This window comes from Perissodus microlepis, chromosome 18 (assembly GCF_051167445.1).
Source record: "Perissodus microlepis isolate ML-2025 ecotype Zambia chromosome 18, ASM5116744v1, whole genome shotgun sequence".
In the NCBI taxonomy this organism is placed as follows: Eukaryota; Metazoa; Chordata; class Actinopteri; order Cichliformes; family Cichlidae; genus Perissodus; species Perissodus microlepis.
The window spans coordinates 22,864,603-22,886,104 of NC_140478.1; the positions used below are offsets into that span (position 1 = coordinate 22,864,603).

Here is a 21,502-nt window from a genome sequence, read left to right on the forward strand (position 1 = left end):
AAAAAAAAAGAAGAATTTTACTCCACCTTGATGTGATATTTAACCCTCCCAGCAAAGTGTTGAATCACAAAAGTTGGCTCTGTGTGTGGAGATGGTTTGAAGTATGGGTTGTCCTGATGCTGCTTCTTTATCTTGTCCAGCAGACTCTTGTCTGTGGCCTCGGTGAGGCTGAAGAAACACAGTGAGAAAGAAAAATACATGACATAAGGCAGCGGTCACCAGCCTTTTTTGGGCCATGGACCAGTTTATGTCCAACAGTATTTTTACGGAACGGCCTTTAAGGTGTCGCGGATAAATACAACAACAACAAAAAAAAAAAAAAGAGGATTTATTGATAACACCCAGGAAAAGACCCAGGGAAACGGAGTTAACGATAAAAAACGCAAAAAAACAAAACAAAACAAAAAACAACGCTAACCCCCCCCGCTAAAAAAAGATAAAAACCAATAAAAACCCTGAAGATCTGAAAGCCTCAACTCTTGCAGCCCAGCACCAAACGACTCCTGGGGGTTGGGGACCGCTGACATATGGAATAAATGTACGACTAAACAATGTTAAGACGAGATAAAGGCAACCGCAAAAATAAATAAAAAAAATTATTTCATCCTATAGTGTTTTTTTTTTAAAAACTGACGTTACATAGAGAAATAATTACATTTTAAGAAGAAGAGTTGGCTTTGGCATATTTACTAGACTAACAATACAGAAAGTATACTGTGATGAACTGAATCATCTCTACCTGTTATTAGCTGTGATTTGGCCGAAAAACAATTCAAATTGAATTTTTATTTAACTCCTTTTTAATCTAAGTGTTCAGAAAATTTTTATTACAGTCTGTTCTAATGCAAGTGTACTTGATTTTTTTTTTTTTTTCATTAACAGGTTACAATCATTTAAATATATGACCATTTGAATACGTGTACAACATGTTTTAAACCAAAACAAACTTCAATTAATATTAATTACTGAACATTTGAATGAATTTTACTACAAATAAATGAACGTTACACACGAACTACAGCCGCATTAATAAAAACAATGATTACACACAGAATTATGTTACGTATATCAATGTGTCTTTCACCAGGTTAAATAAAAGCCCGTCTGAACTTGTTTTTACTGCACTAAAAACTTCTTAAAGTGTGAAGAAAACCGAAAATGAAACAAAATCTGAATATGTGCAAAATAAAATTAAAACTGCCCAGAATGTGAGCTGCCTCGCTGGAGGTTTGTGCTCTCGGATACTTCTTTGATTTTAGTATATTTTTGGTAACAAATGAACTGATGCAAAAGGCAAAAAGTTTAACTCGTCTGCTAATACATAACTAAAGTATAAAGTATGTCCTCACTGAAGTTATAATTGTCATTATAGGCTATTCATTAATCCAAAATTTCTATTTTAACTACATTACCTTGTAATTAAACAATTAAATAGTTTCAATAATGTAAATTTTATTTGTTTCTTTAACCCCCCTCCACCACCAATATTAACAAAAACTAAACTAAGATTTCACACTAGTTTTAAAATACATTTTAGCGAAAGTAAAAAAAAAAATAAATAAATAAATAAATAAAAATTAGGGTTGATTAAAAAAAATAAATAAATAAATAAATAAATCAAACTAACAAACAATATTTTTTTAAAAAACATGTCATAGTTTATTTTCCCTACACAGCCAGCCTGAGGTGACTTTAAGTACTGAAACATTTTCTGTGTCTTGACAGTCTAATTAGACATTTTTATGTAACAAAACAATAATTTCAACAAGCAAATGAACTATGGAAACTGAAAACAATTTTAAAATAAAATATAGATGAAAATTAAATTAATAAGGTCTACAGTAGTATGAGTTCACTTACCTGCTCTCCTTCTCCAGCAGGTCGAAGAGTCCGATCGACTTCTTGTCGAACAGCTGAACGCAGTCGGTGTTGTCGCTGAACTCGATGTTTTTCCAGACAATGCCCTCTTCCACAAACTCCTCCTGGCATTTATCATAACACATTTACGCAATCATGTCATGTGTTCCTGTGAATCAGTCTTCCAAGCTCAGGAATGCCGTTAGTAACACAGTGTTGCAATGATAGTAAATTTCAATTTACTATCCGCAAATTTCGATTTATTGCACATATTCAATTTGTTGTCTGACTGCTCAATATTCTTTGATTTGAAAGTAAAGAAAAGAGAAAAACAGAAAAAAATGTTTAAAAAAATGTGGCCATTGAGTGTATGTTGTAAAACATGCCAATATGTGTGTGAAATGCTGTGAAGAAGAATGTATTTCAGAACTTGTCAGTTAAGCGCACGTGTATGGTGTGTCCAGTTATAATAATGAAAAGAACTTTTTCTTGTTGTAAATGTGTATAAATAAACATACTTGCTCAAGCCTGAAGATGTTCTGGTTGATGTAACATTGCAGTGTCTCGTTGGCATAGTTGATGCACAGCTGCTCAAAACTGTTTGACTGGAGGTTTTCAAACCCAAACATATCCAGGACACCGATGGACAAACACTAAAAGCAAAACAGCAATCCAGACAAATTCAAAGGCACCTTACTCAAAAGTGTTAATTTATGAGCTAGACCTGTTCCATTTTAAAAAAAAGAACACATATTAATGGATTTATTTGAATCTAATTGTATAAAAAAAACAAAACAAATAAATGAATCTAAAGTGAAGCAGCCTGGCAGGAATGAATTTGGATATGGAAAAGTAAGGAAAGGCTTTTCATCTCAATTATATCGTTATTATATTGAATCATGCGACTCACTGAGACAGACTCCTCCATGTCTCGTCTGTTCATGGTCGCATGGTTGATGTGAAGGATGATCCAGTCAAACAGAGCGCCGTATAAAGATTTGGCCATGGAGTCTCGCATTGCGACGGCCTGAAAGCACAGGAGCATAACATTACAGTCACATAATATTAGCATCACGAGTGTCAAAACTCGTTTTTCAGTATAAAAAGGGAGTGTTCCCCTTCTACCCTGATGTGTTTACATGCCTCTTCTGTACGGCTTTAACTTGCCTGCTCTTTCCCAGAGTTTGGGAAAAGCCTCCCCTGATTGCGGTGACAGTAACCAACAGCAAATGATTGCTCATCTGGGAATTGCTGAATCACTAATGTTGCCGTGTCTGTACCTTGTTACGGAATGTGATTGAGGCGTGTTTTCAACTGGTACTATGGACGCTGCTAATAAAGTTACACAATTACACACTGAATTCGCGTTTATTATTATATTTACAAAACACCACAGTTTTTGTCTTGGTCGTATTGTTGTATTTATCTGCTACACATTAAAGAACGGTCCATGAAAATATTGTCTGACATTAAACCGGTCCGTGGTGCAAAAAAACGTTGGGGACTGCTGTTTTAGGGGTTTAATTCTATAAAAGTCTATGAGAGAAACAGGGCTCAAGCCCCTTAATCTATAATCTTAGCAACACTTTTCCTCATGAGTTTTGTTTTGTTTTGTAAATCTTGGTTCCTTGTAAGAATCAGAATGGAGACTAATTTTTGATTTTTTTTTGCAGCTTCATACACATCTAGTCATCTTGATGATGATGCTGAACATGCTGAGGCTTGAGGCTTCCTAAAAATAAACTAACCAACTACTGGGTGACATCAGGGTGACATCATCTCTCTCTTCTATATAGCTGATGATTAAAATGTGACGTTAATGTAGGAAGAAGGCAATAAAAGTTCAAGTTAACATTTAAACTACCTCATCTAGTGTGTACGGTAAAACTATGGTGAAGCTGGCAGTTATCATTTTTCTCTTGATCAAAGTGTTCACCAGTGATTCCTCTTCCACCTGGAAATAAAAAGAAATACATAAGTATTGAGGCATTTCTTCAATCTTCTGCAAATGCCACTAAAATTACAGGCTGAGACATGTTTATTTACAAACCACACTGATGCAGTTTAGTTTTCATTTTCTCTGGAACTGGACCCTTTCAAGTGACCATTACAAATGTAGCAGTACGCAGTACACTTCAGTAACACTAAGTCGACTGTTTCTGATCATACCTTCAACAGGTCTGACAGTATAGACAAAACTTCAGGAGGTCCAACCTCCAAACACGGAGGGTCCTCTGACTGAGTGAATGTGATGTTACCCAAGTGGAGGATGGCGGAGAGGATGGAAAATATGCTGCACATTGGACACAAACACAGTCAGTTAATCTTATCAAATGTAAGAACCAAATGTCCACTTTGTCAGATAGTATCACAGAATTTAAATTTCAATATAATCTGTATCCGTAATATAATCTGTCTATTCATCCTCGTCTGCTTCCTCCCACAGTCCAAAGACCTGAATGGATTGTGGGAGGAGGCTGGAGTACCTGGAGAGAACATGCAAAGTCCACACAGATGGATTCAAACCCAAGGGCCTGTCTTGGGGCAGGCACCAGGCCTCCCCCCCTTTAATTAAATAAGTAGAAGAAAATTGATGGATTTTTACTTTTTAAGTGTTCATATTAAAGGTGGGCAGTGTTCCTTAAAACCTCAGATTGCTCTAAATGACACTGGCAACATCTTCAATGTAGTCATCTCAGCAAAACCCACAAAACAAACGTATGAGCTAAATACGGATTACTTAAAAATGTGAACCATGCAAAGTTAATCTAGTTGTGCCCAAAACCAAATGAGACAGCCAAAGGACACACAATTACTTTTACATTATTGTTTAAACTTTTTTCCCCCCCTCAATCTCATCCACACATCACTGATGAACTGGTGGCATATTTAACATTGTTTTGTTGCTCTAAATATATCAGTGCTTCCTTTTGGGACATCCAGTGCTTCACATTATCTTAAAAGAAAAAAGCTTAAAAGCAAGCTGCATGTGTAAGTCTGCACCTCCTTCAATATAAAAAGAGAGTTAATCATGACCAAATCTATGAAACCCTTTATTAACACTTTTGTTTTTTAAACTTCCCACCTTTTCAAACTATGAATTGCTGTGGGTGTTTTTTTGTCAGGGAAACCAACCTGAACAGCATACAAACTATGTTGTTTTTGCTTTTCTGCACATGCCTTGTCCCGAGGCTGCCAGGTGCTTTCGGACAAGCTCTGACCTGTTACTGACACTAGTATAGTATAACTTTTATTCTAGTCTGTAGCATTTTAGCTCTTACTATCATTATCATACATACTGTTTCTTAGTGGAGGGCAGGAACCCAACCATCTCCATAGCTTGATGGAGCCTCCTGTACTCTTGCCCAAGTTTCTCCTCATCGTCTAAAAGCAGGTCTTCCTGTAGAACATGCAGAACACAAATACATGTTAAGCAAAGACAGATGTTTATGGATGTAGTTATATAAGAATCCACACACTGCATCATGCAAGAACATGCAAACTGAGGAATGCACAAACCTGTATGTTTGGTTTAACTCAGTAACGCTGAGATCAAATGCTTTCTCTGTGGATTTTTTTGTGTGCATGCACAGGTATGGAATCTGTATTGCAGTGGGTAACGCTGTTGTTTCCTTTATACTTGTGCACTGGCACGTCTTCATGAGTGAAACTGAGCTGATCATGTTGGACTTGAAATACTGAGCAAAAGTTGCTTTTTCTGATACGTACAAGACTTCAGCAGTGATCGCGTCTTCACAGTGAATGAACTATTAGAGGAAAGAACACGAGAGCAGTGGCAGATGTATACACTGGCAGAATACAAGCTGCTGCACTATGGGCTCAAATTGTGGTAATAAATAATTTGTACTTCTAAATCAAATGCATATTTGTGAACTGAGTTTTGTAACCTTGTAAACCAAAATATCTGAAAATTTGATGTTTGTGCATCTTTAGATGAGAATTTGTGTGCGTGTAAAAAAGATTTTTGTTTGTAAAAAATATTTACACAAGTTAAAATTTTTTCGTTAAGGTCGCACAGGTTGCACACAGAAAGCAAAAAACTACGTGTAAAACTCTGCGCTCAAGTCCCTTTGCTTGCGTGCAAGTTTAAAGTTACAAGTACAAATTTTGACCCGTTTTTCTTCCTTTCATCTTATTGGTCAATGTCATGTCATGGGTTTGGCTGTTGGAGAGGTCCTTTACTGAGCTTCAGGTCCTGGAAGAATAAATGCCCTTTTACATGCCAGCCCAGCATTTCCCTTCATCACCACGAAAGAAAACAGTCTGCGCATGTCCGAGTGTACAAGCACTCTTTTCAGGTGGTTAAACTGTAATTTCAGTTAAATCTACATCTATAAACAGGAAGACAAGGGTAAAAGAGTCAGTGAAAAATAAACAAACATGCCAGACTTGTTCTTAAGTCCTGCATTTAATAATGTAATTTAGTGGAGAAGCACAGGCAGTGTTTCAGTTAAAAGTGCAGTTTTTCAGCTTTACGTGAACAGATGTTTATTTCCTGTACAGCAGCTGCATAATGAACAACCTCAGGTAAAGCATACATACACATCTACACTGACACAACATTTATGTTTATCGTTGGCCAGCAGGTTCAAGTCCCTTCACTGTCCCCTGCTCTGGTTCTTAAACGACAATTCACTACGGCTGGTGTCTCTAGCTTAACATGTCTCAAAACAGAATCGCCATTACCCAGCGTTTGTTCCTCAACGGGTGTGTCGCCACGAGAGGAAAAACAATTAGAGACATGAACAGGTTGGTGGTGTACCAGGGACTCTTTTTAGGGTTATGGTTCCTCTTCATCCTCACATAGAAGACATGTTTTCAGCCCCTACAGATAGCTATTGCTGTTGTTGCTATAGAAATGAAACTGAATTGGATTACTTTTACTCCAGTTTGTAGCATTTCAGTTACTGTTGCATTGTGTGGTGACATAGTATGAGTCAATGTTGCCACAAAATCCAGTCACCTTCCTTTGAAGGCTATGAGGAGGAAATGTCATGGAGGAAAAGGCATGTGTGGTGTTAAGTGCAATTAAAGTGTAGTTTTTTTTAGCTTCATGTGAATATCTGTTTATTAATTATACTGCAGCTGCTTTCACAGGCTTCTCTTTACTTCCAAGAAGTTTCAAGACCCTGTAGGTCTGTTTCCATAAAACATATCTCGCTGGTCTTCACCTATTTGATAACGTTATATATGGCATGTATTTAAGCTGGTCTTCCACCTTCTCTTTCACTGCTGCTGTAAAGCCTGTGGATCAAAGGTACCTGTTTGAGGTAGAGATAATCCTGTGGCTTTAGAAGATGTAGCTCCTCCTGCTCGTCTTTGGACGCGCCCATCAGCAGATAGTAGAACACATGGAAGTTTCTGCAGGAGAAGCAATTTTCACTTCAACTTTCCTAATGACTCAGTGCTTTTATTGGGCTATGGTAGACATGAGGTTTCTTGTACAAACTGGGGAGTGGTGTGAACATGATTATTGCCAGAAGACATTTTCTACAAATTGCACATGTTTTAATCTTGTATTCTATTTGAGTCTTAATTATACCTCTCACTCTTATCTCTGGTCACCACGCGACATTTCTCCAGTAGGTACTTTTCAATAACGGCCCTGATAGAGAGACAAAGGAAGAGAACGTCAACAAAACCCATGAAGCTGCAATTGTTCTTTTGTGACACTGGAAGAAAAACTACTATGAAACAAACGGTTAACTTTGAAGAGACACGACTCAATCAGAGTTGGTCCATGAGAAAAACAATAAAGGGCGCTTTACCCTCTGATGACACCACTTTCCAGGTAGTTGAGCTGGATGAACTTCCCAAAGCGACTGGAGTTGTTATTCTTTGTGGTCTTGGCGTTGCCAAAGGCCTGTTTAAAACATAAAGAACATCAGTTTTCAGTAAAATAAACAGACTAATTTATCGGCATGTTTTCCACAAACACTGGCACCCAAATACAGTAAATGTAGGTTTGTGGATGGCAGATTACTGTTACCATTAGTCGGCTTTATGTAATGACATGGATAGAGTTGGTGTAAATGAGTTGTGCTTTAGTGCCCATCTTATAAATCAGGAGTGAACACAAAAAGGAAAGCAAAAAAGCACCTTCATTTTATAAACTGTTTTTGTGTTTTCTGCAGATATTTAACCTGTTTTGCTCAGAGAGGTCGCTAACAGCTGTTCATCTCTATTACAAGCAGGAGCACTGAGAATAGAAGCTCATTGAAATTGTGTTTTGCTCACGAGTTCATAAAAACAAAAAAGAGAAAGAAAAGAGATTTGCTGTCATTTAAGGCCCAGTTCCTTCTTTGTTGGCTGGTATTTTCTGCCTGCTGTTGCTCAACCTCACAAATGTTTATTCAAAAACTAAAACTTATCAGCTAAGTGCTGATTAATGCATCCTTTTAAAATTCTCAACATCAGCTGGTTCTTATACCACCGTCTTTTTGACTTTTATATTTGTTATCAATTAAACCAATATTTATTTCCCTTCCTTGAAGGAATTTTATGACCACTGTCACGGTTATCAGGTCTCTTCTTAGTCCCGCTATTAAAAGTCTCAGATAAAGGCCCATAATTGTTTGTCACTTAATAGATGCTGCTGACTCATCCATGCCAACCATCTAAAGCTTGCATGCGTGTGCGACAGAGTGAGACGCACATGGATTCTGTCTACCAAACGGTCCAATTTGTCCCCCCAGATTATTTGAAAACTTTCTAAAAAGGAAAGCAAAGTTTTGGGGGCTGCTCATTTAAGCCAAATCAGAGCACTTAGGTCAGTTTGACTGTTTTAAAGACAAAGTCACCACCCTGCCACTGAAGTAAGGATGATAAATTGTCTGTGTCACTGTATTTTAGCATGATGACTATGACATTAAAAAGTTATGACTCAATGTGGAAAACCTGGGCGCTGTACCTTGCTCTTTCTTAGGAACCTCAGGCTGTTCAGGTTTTGTTGTAATGGGCGATGTTTACGGGAATTAATTACACTTCTTCACACTCAAAGAAAGCTAACCATCTGCATTTTTTTGGGTAGTGATTAAATAGTTTTTCCTAATCAGGCCCAGGTGAGAACAGTTTGGGATGTCTGAGGGACACAAACTAAACTAACACCCCTTCTCTGAAGATATCCTTACACTTCTTTCCATTATATGCTTGGCTGACGGTCATGTCCTAACAGGTCAGAGCAGCGGTGCAGACAGTGAGCTAGATACGCACACGGTTCTGATCACATGCCAGGAGGAACAACTTTAGAAATCACTGAAAAGTTCTCAAAATTACATCCATGTAAATTTCGACAGACTATCAAATTGCCTTTTAAATTTCATATGAATCAATTTCACATAAAGAACAAAGGCAACTAAATAATGTTGGTGGATGCAGCTGGGGAAAAATGAAAGGTATGTGGAGAGACAAAAAGATAGCTGGTATGCAGTATAAAGAGGAAAGACTTTATACTGGGATCAAGACTCAGTGTAACGAGCTGCTCCCTCTAACACGGGTAACAATTTTAACTTAACCATCACAACACTGACAAATGCAGATGGTGTAAAGAAAGGCCAGAACAAAAATCACAGTCATTACAGTAAACCACCAATCTGTGAACATAACAAAGACCAGGTATTCTTCCTCTCCCATCCTCAATCACATGCTGGAAATGTGCACTCACTCGTCAAAACTCAGAGAACCCGTGATATGCAGAAAAAAGATGGAGGTCCTTTATAGACCCAAAGATAATGGAGGTACTAATTCAGGTAGATATGTAGACGCTTGTAAGGTTGGTCTCTATGAATTAGCCTTGAGAAAAAGCAATTACCATAGTGGGAAATACCAGAAGTGAGAGAAGTTATAATGGGGAACTTTTTTTTCACATTGAGGACATGCAAATGTAAAAAATAAGCTGTTTTCTATTCTTCATGAAAGAAGAAGAAGAAAATTTCAGTGATAAATTTTAATACATTTTATAGTTTATTATTTTTCAAGCAGTGCTAAGATTATGAAACAGGTTTTAAATGCCGTGTTGTGTTATCTGTTCTGGTCCTTTTCAAAGAAAGTTTATGGTAAATTGGGCCGGCTCACTGTTGGACCAACTACCAGCCCATTCACAATTTAAAGCAGTATTACCAAAACCAGCAAGAACTGTAATTAAAGTTATCTGAATACAGAAGACAGTTGATGGAGACAGGATGTATATGTGCTGTGTGAATATGAGTGCAAAGTATAAATATGTAAATGGGACATGCAGTGATATAATGAAATAGAAATTATACTGGAGAATACGTTATGTCTGCAGAGTGATTATGTATTGACTCTAATGCAGGTGTTTGTTTGTTTTTAAAACAATTTCTTATTGTTCTGTCTATGAAACTCAATGCTGCTTGTGTAAGAGGAACCTGCTTCTTTCATGTTTATGTGCCGTGGCTGTTGGATGGTGTGTGTACAGATCCCAGGTAGATCAGCTTAGACTGAAGCTGATGGAGATCCTGATTAAAAACAAAAAAATTGGAAATGAAATTATAATTGATGACAATAAAAATAAAGTTGCTAATACACAAAAAAAACCCGTGGCATTAATGTCAAAAATTCCTCAGATTTTGGAGTAGTTATTTTATTCTTTCATTAAATTTTGTGGTTCTCCAGCTTGTGTGCAGACAGTCTGCGACACCTTTCACTGCTGATTTGAATATGAATATTATATCAACAGCAGCAATGTTCTGTCTTGTTTTATTTGACTAATGCATTTGCATAATACAGTACTGTTTGACTTATTTGTTCTGTTAGCAAACTAATATACTTATTCACACTGACTAAAGCAAAAGAAAAAAAAGAAAAAAGAAAAGTGTGGTAGAGGATGGTTATATGTAAAAGAATAAAAAAAATCACCTAGCATGTTGCTTTAAGCTTGTATGATTTGGCTTTTGACAGTACAGGTGAGAGGTTACTGTCATGACAATAAAAAAAATGGTTTGGTGCTTTTATTGCTATAGGTACATAAATGCTATCATGCTGCTAATATAATCATAATGCTAGGTGATTGCTAGGCAACACAATGACATGATAATGTCTGATATAGCTAATAACCTTCAGGGGCCTGAGATGTTTGTCACGTTTGATTGTCCTAGACCAAGACTTGGGCAAAGAAACAAACACTGAGACAGACAGACATCATGTAAAATACATCAAGCACATCATCTAAACGCTCTCGAAATCCTGCTCATTTAACTTCTCCTTTTTTGGGGGCCAATTCCCACACTAGGAATGGCTGGCCTAGCTCATGTTTACCAGTGAACACCTAAATGTCGCAGTTGCTGACTTGCAAATCAAAATAAGTAATGGAACTGGTGCCAAATGGACTGTGGAATACGGAAGGCGGAAAAGGGGAAAATGGGACCGAGAACAGCTTCAAATAATCTGTAATCTCCTTCGATATGTGGACTTGTGAAAATCCATGATCCATGGATTAAACTAACCAGGGGCATGGATTGAAAGAGTGCCTTTATTAGAGAGCAGAGGGATACAGAGAGAGAGAGAGAAAAGTGATTTATACTTTGTTCTTTATGTTTAGCAGCAGGCCTGCCCAAGCACGTTCTGACACGTTCCTGTTTCTTTTCTCTACTCTGTTTCATTCCCTTCAAGACAACACCCTGCAAATTCTCCCAGTGGAGCTCAGCAATCTCATTCCTGATCACCAATACCTACCCAATAAATCATTCACCATTTCTGGATAATGCAAGGTGTCGTCATCTGCGGACTAAAGACTGCAGATTTTAATGACACATGACAAATAGTCTGAAGTCAGTAGCCGTCTCCTAGCATCAGGAAGATCAAAGCTAGGTGTACTTTCCACTACGTGCCAACAACAGTTGAGATAACACTGAAAGTTACAGGGAAAAAACAGAAGGCCCAATATTTTCAGATTTTAGATAAAAAGGAACAAGTCTTGAGGTGTGACTCATGCATACAAGGAAATCCCAGTGGCTTAACTACACAACAATAACCCCCCTCCCCCGAAAGAGATTAACGTCAACTGATCCTGATTGCTACAAGAGTGCCTTTTTCCTGCTGCAAGGCCAGACTTTCTGTGGTAAACACTGTGGCGTGACAACTCAGACATCAGTAAAAATTGTTCAACATTTTGCTAGTTAAAAAAAATAAAGAAATAAAATACAACAGATAAACCACAGTAAACACAAATAAAGATATACTAAATAAACCACACAGCTAAATCGGGGATTCCCCATAAGCTTTTTGAGAACAGAGCACAACACACTATAAAAGGAGGTAAAGCTCAGCTAACAGGAAAAATATTTATGCTGCAACCTGGTGGAAGGAGAAACTCGCTCAACTTGTTTAGAGCGAAGAAGAATCCATATTTAGCAACTGTCCAGTGAAAAGCTGGTCCTTTGGGATTGTGTTTGCATGTGGGTGTGTGAATGTATGTGTGCGTGCATAATCGGAAACAAAGTGGGATGATATCCTTTGTGTAAGAGGTTAGTTGCTGTACCAACAAAGAGATAAAGCCTGTACATAAACTCAAACAGAGCATTCTTACACATTTTGGTAGCTGGGAGAGATTTAAGCGAATCTCTGTCACCAAGTCAGCGAACTCCTCTCAGTCCTTGAGCAAATACAACACACACTTCGATACGTTTAAAAGAGGAAAAGCATCTGGCCTAGTTTCATGTCTGCTCTCTGTCATGCATTGTGCAATTGTGCAACAGGCAAATGAAACAGAAAGCAAGTGGGAAATGTGTCGTTACTCATTTACACGGACACTGTAGCATGACGCTGGTGTGATAGAAACAACACAGACTACAGTGAAACTACAGCGGTGGGTAAAAAAAAACAAAAAAACAAAAAAAAAAACAAGTGGGAATTCCCAGCCTTTGTTTTACTTTCCGGTGCCTTCAGATTTTGGGAAATTGTTTGAGCTTCATGTAAATCCTGATGTGAGATGTCATGATGTCCTGATGTGAGACATGTTTGCAAAACAAATAGATCACAAACAAAAACAACAATGTTCATTTGTTTTCCTATTCTAATGTGATGGTATTAATAGCTCTTCAGAGCTTTTCACTAGTAAATGATTACAGGAGCTTCCTTTAGAGCTGAATTTTTTGTGGTTTTTCTTGATTAAGCTGAGGTTTCTGCTGCAGGAAGTTACTAGTCAGTGGTTTCACTATTTGGAACATTTTGCATTTCATTTGCATGTCTAAAAAAGGATAAGAAAACAAGAAAAACAAAATCACCCTCATCTATCAGAAAACTCGTATCAGCACAAGTCAGACCTCAGCTTGAAGCAATCTTTCCGCTTTAGTCACGTCACTCACTGCAGCAGAATCAAATGATCAGCATTAGTCCGCTAGTGAGATGACATAATCACTCTCTAAAAACCAAAAGTGTCAAACTTGCGGGCCTGCAAATGCTTGTTTATGCTGCGAGCTGAGGTGAAACTTGAACAAATAGCACAAAAACTGACAAGTCGACATCTATTGGTGCCTGCAATAGTCTGCTAACTACCAAACCAATCACAGAAGTTTTCAGTGAAGCACCCCTTTGTCCTCCAATTTCACTTTGCAACTGCCAGGAACCACTCCCCAACTGGTTACAAACTAGGCACTTTTCCCTAGAGACCTGTGGTTACCACGGGGGTCCCCGATTATGGATTTTGCTGCCACGATTAGTCGACTAGTCACAACAAAGCAGTAGGATAAACGTCAAACAGACAACTGATTTAACAGAAGTATGAGATGGTCGAGAATTTACTCCAATGTCCTGTTATATTTTAGATAGCAAGGAGTAGCTGGCTGAGTTTATTAAACTCTACCAAGACAATCTGCTAATTTCATTAAAAGTTTAATAAACGATCATCTTGTCTTTATTTTTAGTTAGCACATACCTTAAACTGTAAGCTAATGATAGTTATATAAGAGAAGATGCATGCTGGTGCAATAAGATGTATGTTTTACGCATGATCTGATTAGTCGACTAATCGCAAAAATGATGGGTGACTAGTCGACTATCAAAATAATCGTGTGTGGCAGCCCTACTCCACAGTGTAGCAGCTAACACATTCGGATAATATACAAGAAATCTTGGTTTGAGACTGGGAGAAAACACAAATCCCTGTATCGTGGACATGTTAGAAAGGGCACCCAGTGTGAAAATCTGTGCCAAATAACACCTGGTGAATGAGGGCATTTAGTTACACGTGAAACATGAAAGCGCACGTGGACTCCACACAGAGGAATCAGGAACCCCAGCTAAACCACGCTGAGCCACTCTCTTTGGTGACAGTGCTAACCACTACACCACCATCAATGGCAAAAATGCCATTGATCTGAAGGTTTTATGACTTTACAGTTTGCAAACCACAGTGCAATGTAGTCTAATGAAAGTAGAGTCAAGATGTACAGATTTAACCGTTTCCCCACATTTGTTAAGACATTCTATGCTGTTAATCCGTCTGATGTCTGGTGTATAGCTGCAGCTTTCTAAGGGCTTGGCCATGGCCCAGGTGGAGGTTTTGAATGTACTTTTTTTTGCACTTCTTTTATTTATTTATTTTTTTTATTTAGTGTATGTTACAGTGGTTTTACTGGTTTGCCCCACTGTACCGTCAGCTCAAGCAATGTGTGACCCATAAACTAAAACAAGTTTGACACACCTGCTCTAAAATTAACCAAAACTAATATGTTTCAACGAAACTTAAAATGTTATTTGGGGTTTGCAGTATGTGCTGGTGAAGAAAAAAAAGAGAGGGAGAGAGAGAGAGAAAATTGGGGTTACAGGTAGAAATACTAAAAATATGTTTTCAGTAAAAGAAAAAAAAAAACCCCCGGAGAGGTAGATGGGTGTGCTGCTATCTGCAAGATCTAAAATCTAAAGAGATAATTTCTCATGCCAGGAAATCACCTCTCTTTTAAAGAAAAGGTTGAGTGTTTTGTCAAATATCACAAAGCAAGGACTGATTTTTTCCAATCGTGGGTTTTGCTCATCGAGTTTGCAGTGATATTTAACAGATAATAGAGATGCTGTGAAAAATGTTTGTGGCAGTTGGAATCAGTCGACTTGGTGAACTGTTTTGGTGACTCAGGAGGCAACAATGTGAATTCTTCAGTGTTTCTACACCTAAATGATAACAATCGAAGGTGATTTTTATCAGATGTTGTGCTATGAGAGTGACTCTAGCATCTTGTTGCCTCTGCCTTTTTTTTTTTTTTTTGGGGGGGGGGACTCTGGACTGCTCCAACTTTTATTTTAAATTTTTTTATATCAGTGGTTTGAGCTGCATCACATAACAGTGACCTACCTCCAATACCGGCCCGGACCCGAGGATGGTCCTTTCCAGCCCGCTGGAGTACATGTTCTGGCTGAGTGAAGTCAAGCAATGAATGAGATAACTGCTGCTTTCAGTCTTCCCTGAGCCACTCTCACCAGTTATCACAATACACTGGTTAGCCTGCCTGTTCAGCATAGCGCGGAAAGTCACGTCGGCGATGGCAAAAATGTGAGGACTCAGTTTTCCCAGTGGCTGGTTCTCGTACATTTTGACGTACATGGGGTTGTAGTAAACAGGCAGGAACTTATTGGGATTGATGGCGATGAGGATCTTGTTGGCGTAGGTGTAGATTTTGTGCTTGTAGAAGCGTTGGCGTAAAACCTCCAGAACATTCTCCTCAGTCAGTGTGGAGAGGCTGCAGAGGTCATCACACTCCCCTGTGCAGATCTCTGCTCTGCACCCTCCATTGTTGACCTGCTGCTGCTGCAGGATGAAGTAGTACCCTTTGCTCTGAGGGTGCCACTTCTGCACCTCTGTGGGCCACAGCAAGACTCGCTCCAAAGGGGAGTCCCCTGCCTCCAGCGGCCTCTCCTTTCCCCCGCTCTTCCTCACCTCCAGCAGGTCGTATGCCTGGTTGGGGTCCAGGTCCAGAGTAACCACAGCATTGTGGATGACCAACGCCACGGTGTCCCCAACACCGATCTGCAGGGGACAGTAGGCAGCTGTGTCATACGACACCCTGGGGTAGATCTGCACAACACGGGCCTCTTCATCATACTCTAGGGCCCCAGATCCATCTGTAGTGCTCATCCTGACAGTCAGAGACAGTCCTCAGCATAACTCACTGCTCCAAAACCTCAGCAGGGGTCCGCTGTGTAAGCACACACACACACACGCACACACGCACTTAAAACCAGGAAAAGAAGGACAAACAGCAGTGTTTAAGTTCCCACCTAAATTCCCAAGTAAACACCCACACAGGTAAAAAGCACTAAAGAATTAAAATGCTAAAACGAGCCTCACCTTTTGAGCAAAATCTCTCATTTCATCTTTTAAAAGCAGAAAAGGCGCTGACAGCCGCGGGAACACGAAGATCTCTGCACCTCCGTTTGGCGCTAACCGACTCCTATCACACTACTTTTAAGGAGGAATAAATAAACAAACAAAAAACTACCTTCACCTGAGTGTTAAAGTAAAAGCGAGCCAAGAAACTGTTAAGAGAGACTTTCAAATGAAGACAGAATAATTTCCCAGCAGCTCGGCGTCGTCCTTACTCCTAGAAATCACAACTTCGTTCAGAAACTCAGGATTTACGTCTCCGCGTCGTCCTGGTCCGAAAGTTAGGTTAACGTTACTTCCTACATTTCTACCCACACACACACACACACACACACACACACGAACAACAACACGCCCGTCGATGTTTTCGTACGTCACTGACCTGTAAAATATTTATCTTTGAATAACAGCAAAAAAACAAAAGCATCACCAAATAAATAAATAAAGAAAACCAGAGAAGAAGAAGTTACGTTAACAGACTGAATGAGAACTTTAATTGCCCCAATTTGTGTGCACAGGTGAGCGTGGGGTTTTAGCTCCACCTAGTGGAGAATTAGAGTATTACAACCAACTCACACCACTTTTTAAATGTGTTTTTAAAACCAGTAACCAATCATATCTACTGTATTTACACTCCTTATTGTCTTTTGCTAAATATTTCTGTTTTCATTTGGATTAGGAAATCACTAACATCCATCCATCCATCCATCCATTCGCTTCCGCTTATCCTTTTCAGGGTCGCGGGGGGCGCTGGAGCCTATCCCAGCTGTCATAGGGCGAGAGGCGAGGTACACCCTGGACAGGTCGCCAGTCTGTCGCAGGGCTAACACATAGGGACAGACAACCATTCACTCGCACATTCACACCTAGTGGCAATTTGGATTAATCAATTAACCTATCCCCACAAGCTCACTAACACATTTCATTAATGCTGTCTGTACGTGTCTAATCCTAAAATCCTTTTAATATTCTTTTCACATTAAATTAAATAAATAAAAAAACTTTTTCAACATACCATCAACATACCTATCACTGCTCCTTATTTCGCTGCCCAGGCCCTTAAAAATCACATTTAAAAAAAAAACTTTCTAAAGCACATTTTTAATGTATGAAAACACCAATAATAGGATTGCAATTGGATGAAAAGGACATAATTAAAGCTGGTGCTGCTGGTGTTTGTGGGAGTCTGATCTAGCTAAAGAGAACCACTGATTGTGTAAATGGCTGCTGATGTCTGACATTAAGTTTGAGTCTTTATTTAAACTAGCTGACTATGCAGAGTTTGTGGTACTCAGTCACTGATTAAATGAAGGATGTCTTAGGTGTCCCGTGAGAACTAATGCCGTAGTTTGGTAGTAAACCAAAGATTTATTTTAGCCTTTTGAATCAGGCTATTTTACGCATAAGTTAGAAATAAAAACATATGCAGAAGTGGAAGAACGCACACCATGTACTAACGATAAAAGTCAAAGGAATAATGTCACAATATTTCATTAGAAGTAGTAACCTGTTAGAAAAAGCTAAACTTTATATGATACTTTATTTCATTTTACTGACTGAGCAGTGAGTAAGGAGTGTTTTATTGTTTGTATATATAGTACTGTCAAAAAGTCTTGAGTGATCTCTCATTTCTTCATATTTTCCTGTGAAAATGAGAAATAGGTGCGCTGATTTATTGTAACATGAGCAAACATACATGGAAATACAGTGTATATAAGGCAAAAACAGCTTTAGCTGCCAACAACAGGATTTAGGCCTCCCCAGAAATTATTTTCTCTCCTCAAATGTGTCCATTTATTACAAAATACTGATGATTGCATCTGTGTGGGTCTTAAAGATATTTGAACAATTTCAGAAGTACTGTCTGAGAGCTTTCAGGTGAGTTTTCTTTCATCAACTCACCACAAAACACTGCATTATGTCACAAAAATGTAAAATTATGAATTAAGAAGTAGCAAGGCTATATTTATAAATCACCTTCTTTGTTTTCTTTTCTTTTATACCGTATATAAAGTTGCTGTTTAGGATGGCAAAGATGTTGAAATCCATACATTAAAAATGCTTGGTGGGTGCAAAAGGAGTTTCATATAAGATGATTTAAAATTACATGTCTTTTTTAAGGTCTGCTGAAGCCGTTTGTGTGCTTGTAAATAACCCTAGAGTGCTTATAGTTCTCAATATGGAGACTCAACGTGTAACAAGCAATAAAAAGCAACACATGTGCGTTATTATGCAAATCAATACAAACCTGAAGCAGCCTTTGTTTAATCATGAAGCCCACTGTGGAGGTTTGTACATTTGTACGAACAGTGTAATAATAAAGGGTGTGACATCCAAATGCATGCATAATAATGTCTGCACAAAGTTCTTGGGGGAAACATAAAATCTGACTTTTTACAGTTAAACATAAGTTAATGAATCACTACTTCAAATAAACTGGAGTACGTTTTCTGTCACCTGCTCAAACAGGCTCCAGTGTATTTGACTCCCCTGCTGTTATAACCACAGTTTCATTGAAAGAGAAAGCAAAGGGCGCGCCCCCACCTTTTAAAAAAAAAAAAAAAATGCACCGTACACACACACAGTAGCACTGTGCTCACCTACAGTGAATTAATGAAAATCTATATGAAATTCCATTGCATTTTTGAGTAGGCTCTTCTCATTTTTGCACATCTCTGCAGATTTTTTTAATGCATGAGTCCACAGGCTGATGGCCCAAGGTGAAAAGCAATTGTTCACACGGCACCTCAACAACTGAGGACGTCCAGAATCGATAGCATGTCTTATGATGATCAGTTTTGCTTATGCTAATGCAGGGCCTGTCCATTCAGGTATATAATGACTGCAGAGGTGTTGGAGCCGGTGTATCCCAATTTGGTGAAGACGCTTGGAGACACCCTGACAGCTTATTATCGTGTGAGGAATGAAGAGAGGCGACGCAAAGTGTTACTCAGCACAAATCAGCTGCTGTTGGTAGCGACTCCCTGCAGAGGCAGCCAGATTCACCCACACAGGGAGACAAATTAGGACACACACACGCACACAACCCCGTTCAGCTATCTTAGTGAGGACCCTCATTGACATAATGCCTTCCCTAGCCCTTTACCCTAACCATTACAAATGAATGCCTAACCCTAACCCTTACCATAAACCTAACCATAACCTAATTGTAACCCTGACACTAAAACCCCATTTTGAGCCTCAAAAAATGCCTTTAAACGCCTTCAAAAATGTGAGGATCGGGTTGTGTGTCCTCACAAGTGACTGCTGGTTCTCACAAGTATAGTAGAATGCAGATTTCGGTCCTCACAAAGATAGCTAGACAGGAACACACACACACACACACACACACACACACACACACACACACACACACACACACACACACACACACACACACACACACACACACACACACACACACACACACACACACACACACACACACACACACACACACACTGGATGGATGAATGAGGACACATAATCTCTCTATGTCATCATTTCTCCTGAAATCATGCTGCCGAGTGTGGTGATAAACATGTTTGTGGTCATTTTTTGCCACGTTGTGATCGTTTAGAGGGGATATTGATGGCATCCTTGGTTATGCTGATGATCATTAGGTGTCACTCTTGTTCCTGCTGGACTGAGCCAGTTCTGCAAAGACACACTGAATCCAGTTCAGTAGGCACATGAGTACACACCCCGGAAAATGATTCATTATTTCACTCCCCAAAGCACCAACTTTGACAAGATGTGGTTCTATTTTTAAGCTCTGCAAAAATAATAAAAAGAAAAGCGCAAATTTGACACACCAGTATTCTTGTGACTCAAATCATGAATAATAACCCCATCAAAAAGTGAGATGTAGCGCTGAAAATCCTCTGAGAATTAGGGCTGTGCAAATTCACACTGATTCAACCTGCTGTTATTTATCGTTGCCCCTTTTCTTCTTCTTCAAACCCCCCCTTAAATCAGAAGAACCTAAACTACCTTCCAATTTGTCTGGAAATGCAAAGTCTTTTCCAGCGGTGCAGCCGCTTTTTGTTCATCCCATGCGTCCGTTCTCTCCACTCGGCTCTCAGTTTGAGGAAAGCTAAGACTCTCAGGTATGCAGGAGTTCATTCTTTCATGTTGGACACTGAACTTAGCCACTGTGAACAATTTCCTTTTTTGTGTAATGCTCACTAATGAGCTAAGTTCTGCATCTTCAGAAAACTCAGCCCGGTGCGTGCCGCTTGCAGCAGGAAATCTGAGCTCGGTGAAGCTCATTCTGCAAGAAAAAGAACCTTTATACAACTTATTATAGTGTGGAGATTTTTTTTTTCTTTAATGGAGCTCACAGATTAATCGTGTCTGCTGCAGAAAACAATCAGCTGCTTTCATGCGGTGATTCATTCCAAATGAGAACTCCGGGCTTGCTATAAAAAAAACACATAATTCACTCATCAAAACAGGCTGTATCAGTCTAATCGGCCACAAACATGACATAAGATGAGGGGGTGGCCAAAGAGTTAGAGCACATTTTCACTTTCAAATACAATAAATGAGTAGCTCTTTTCATGACCTGTGTTTTTAATAACGCTTTCAATCCCTGAAGCGATGTAACAAAATATTCTTCTACACATAAAGGTATTTAGGTCTCGCTAAAGTAAGGCACAGATGACTAAAAGTAAATTGTGTTCATGATATGAAAAGTGCAAGTTATTTAATCGCTGTGCTCTGATAAGCTACAGTTTAACGTCACAGATTAAAAGCTTCATATAGTGAGTAATAGTGTCTAACACTTACATACATATTTTTCCTGTGAAACACAGAAAATGTTAAAACCCAAAGCACTGAACTAAAGACTGCCTCAGTACTTGAGCATACTACTACTAATCAAATATCACCACAAAAGAAGAAAAGCTGGCCTCTCACATTCATGATCCATCTTTGTGCAGGAAAAACTAAAAAGATTTACTGAAGAACATGTGAACATTCACGATGTCTTTGTGCCCCAGAATCTTCAAACCCAAATATCATCTTTCTCTTATTTCTTACCTTATTCTTTCCCCTGGCGAGCGTGCTCTGTTTTCGTCGTGTGGACGCATATAGTTTGTCTGAGCCTCGGGACACGGGCTCAGTTTTCAGAATAAACTGTTAGTCCGCTCGAACGGCGGTGTCATGACATCACCGCTCAGTGGAAAACAACTTACTCTCAGGTTTGTGTGGCCTCGCTCAGGAGCCTGCACACATCAGCTCTGATGCTCTACACTTTGCTCTTTTCTGCCAGTTAAAAAGTCCGAA

General features: G+C 39.0%; 1 protein-coding gene across 6 annotated transcripts in view; it reads right to left on the reverse strand.

The window, feature by feature from the left end:
• The window catches only part of myo9b (myosin IXb), a 35,153-nt gene extending 15,324 nt beyond the window's left edge, over positions 1-19,829 (reverse strand). For 5 of the 6 annotated variants that reach the window (XM_084912604.1, XM_084912603.1, XM_084912601.1 and 2 more), the window contains exons 1-12: positions 16,178-19,829; positions 15,185-16,025; positions 7,647-7,741; positions 7,421-7,483; positions 7,140-7,239; positions 5,157-5,257; positions 4,027-4,150; positions 3,722-3,811; positions 2,768-2,884; positions 2,376-2,510; positions 1,861-1,982; positions 27-168 (exon numbers count right to left, since the gene is read on the reverse strand). In XM_084912604.1, the coding sequence (XP_084768730.1) occupies positions 27-168; positions 1,861-1,982; positions 2,376-2,510; positions 2,768-2,884; positions 3,722-3,811; positions 4,027-4,150; positions 5,157-5,257; positions 7,140-7,239; positions 7,421-7,483; positions 7,647-7,741; positions 15,185-15,964 (1,869 nt within the window). In that variant the 5' untranslated portion in view covers positions 15,965-16,025; positions 16,178-19,829. Of the gene's footprint in view, positions 1-26; positions 169-1,860; positions 1,983-2,375; positions 2,511-2,767; positions 2,885-3,721; positions 3,812-4,026; positions 4,151-5,156; positions 5,258-7,139; positions 7,240-7,420; positions 7,484-7,646; positions 7,742-15,184; positions 16,061-16,177 lie in introns of all 6 variants that reach the window. The other variant, XM_084912600.1, reaches the window with a different exon arrangement.
• Between the last annotated feature and the right edge of the window lie 1,673 nt (positions 19,830-21,502).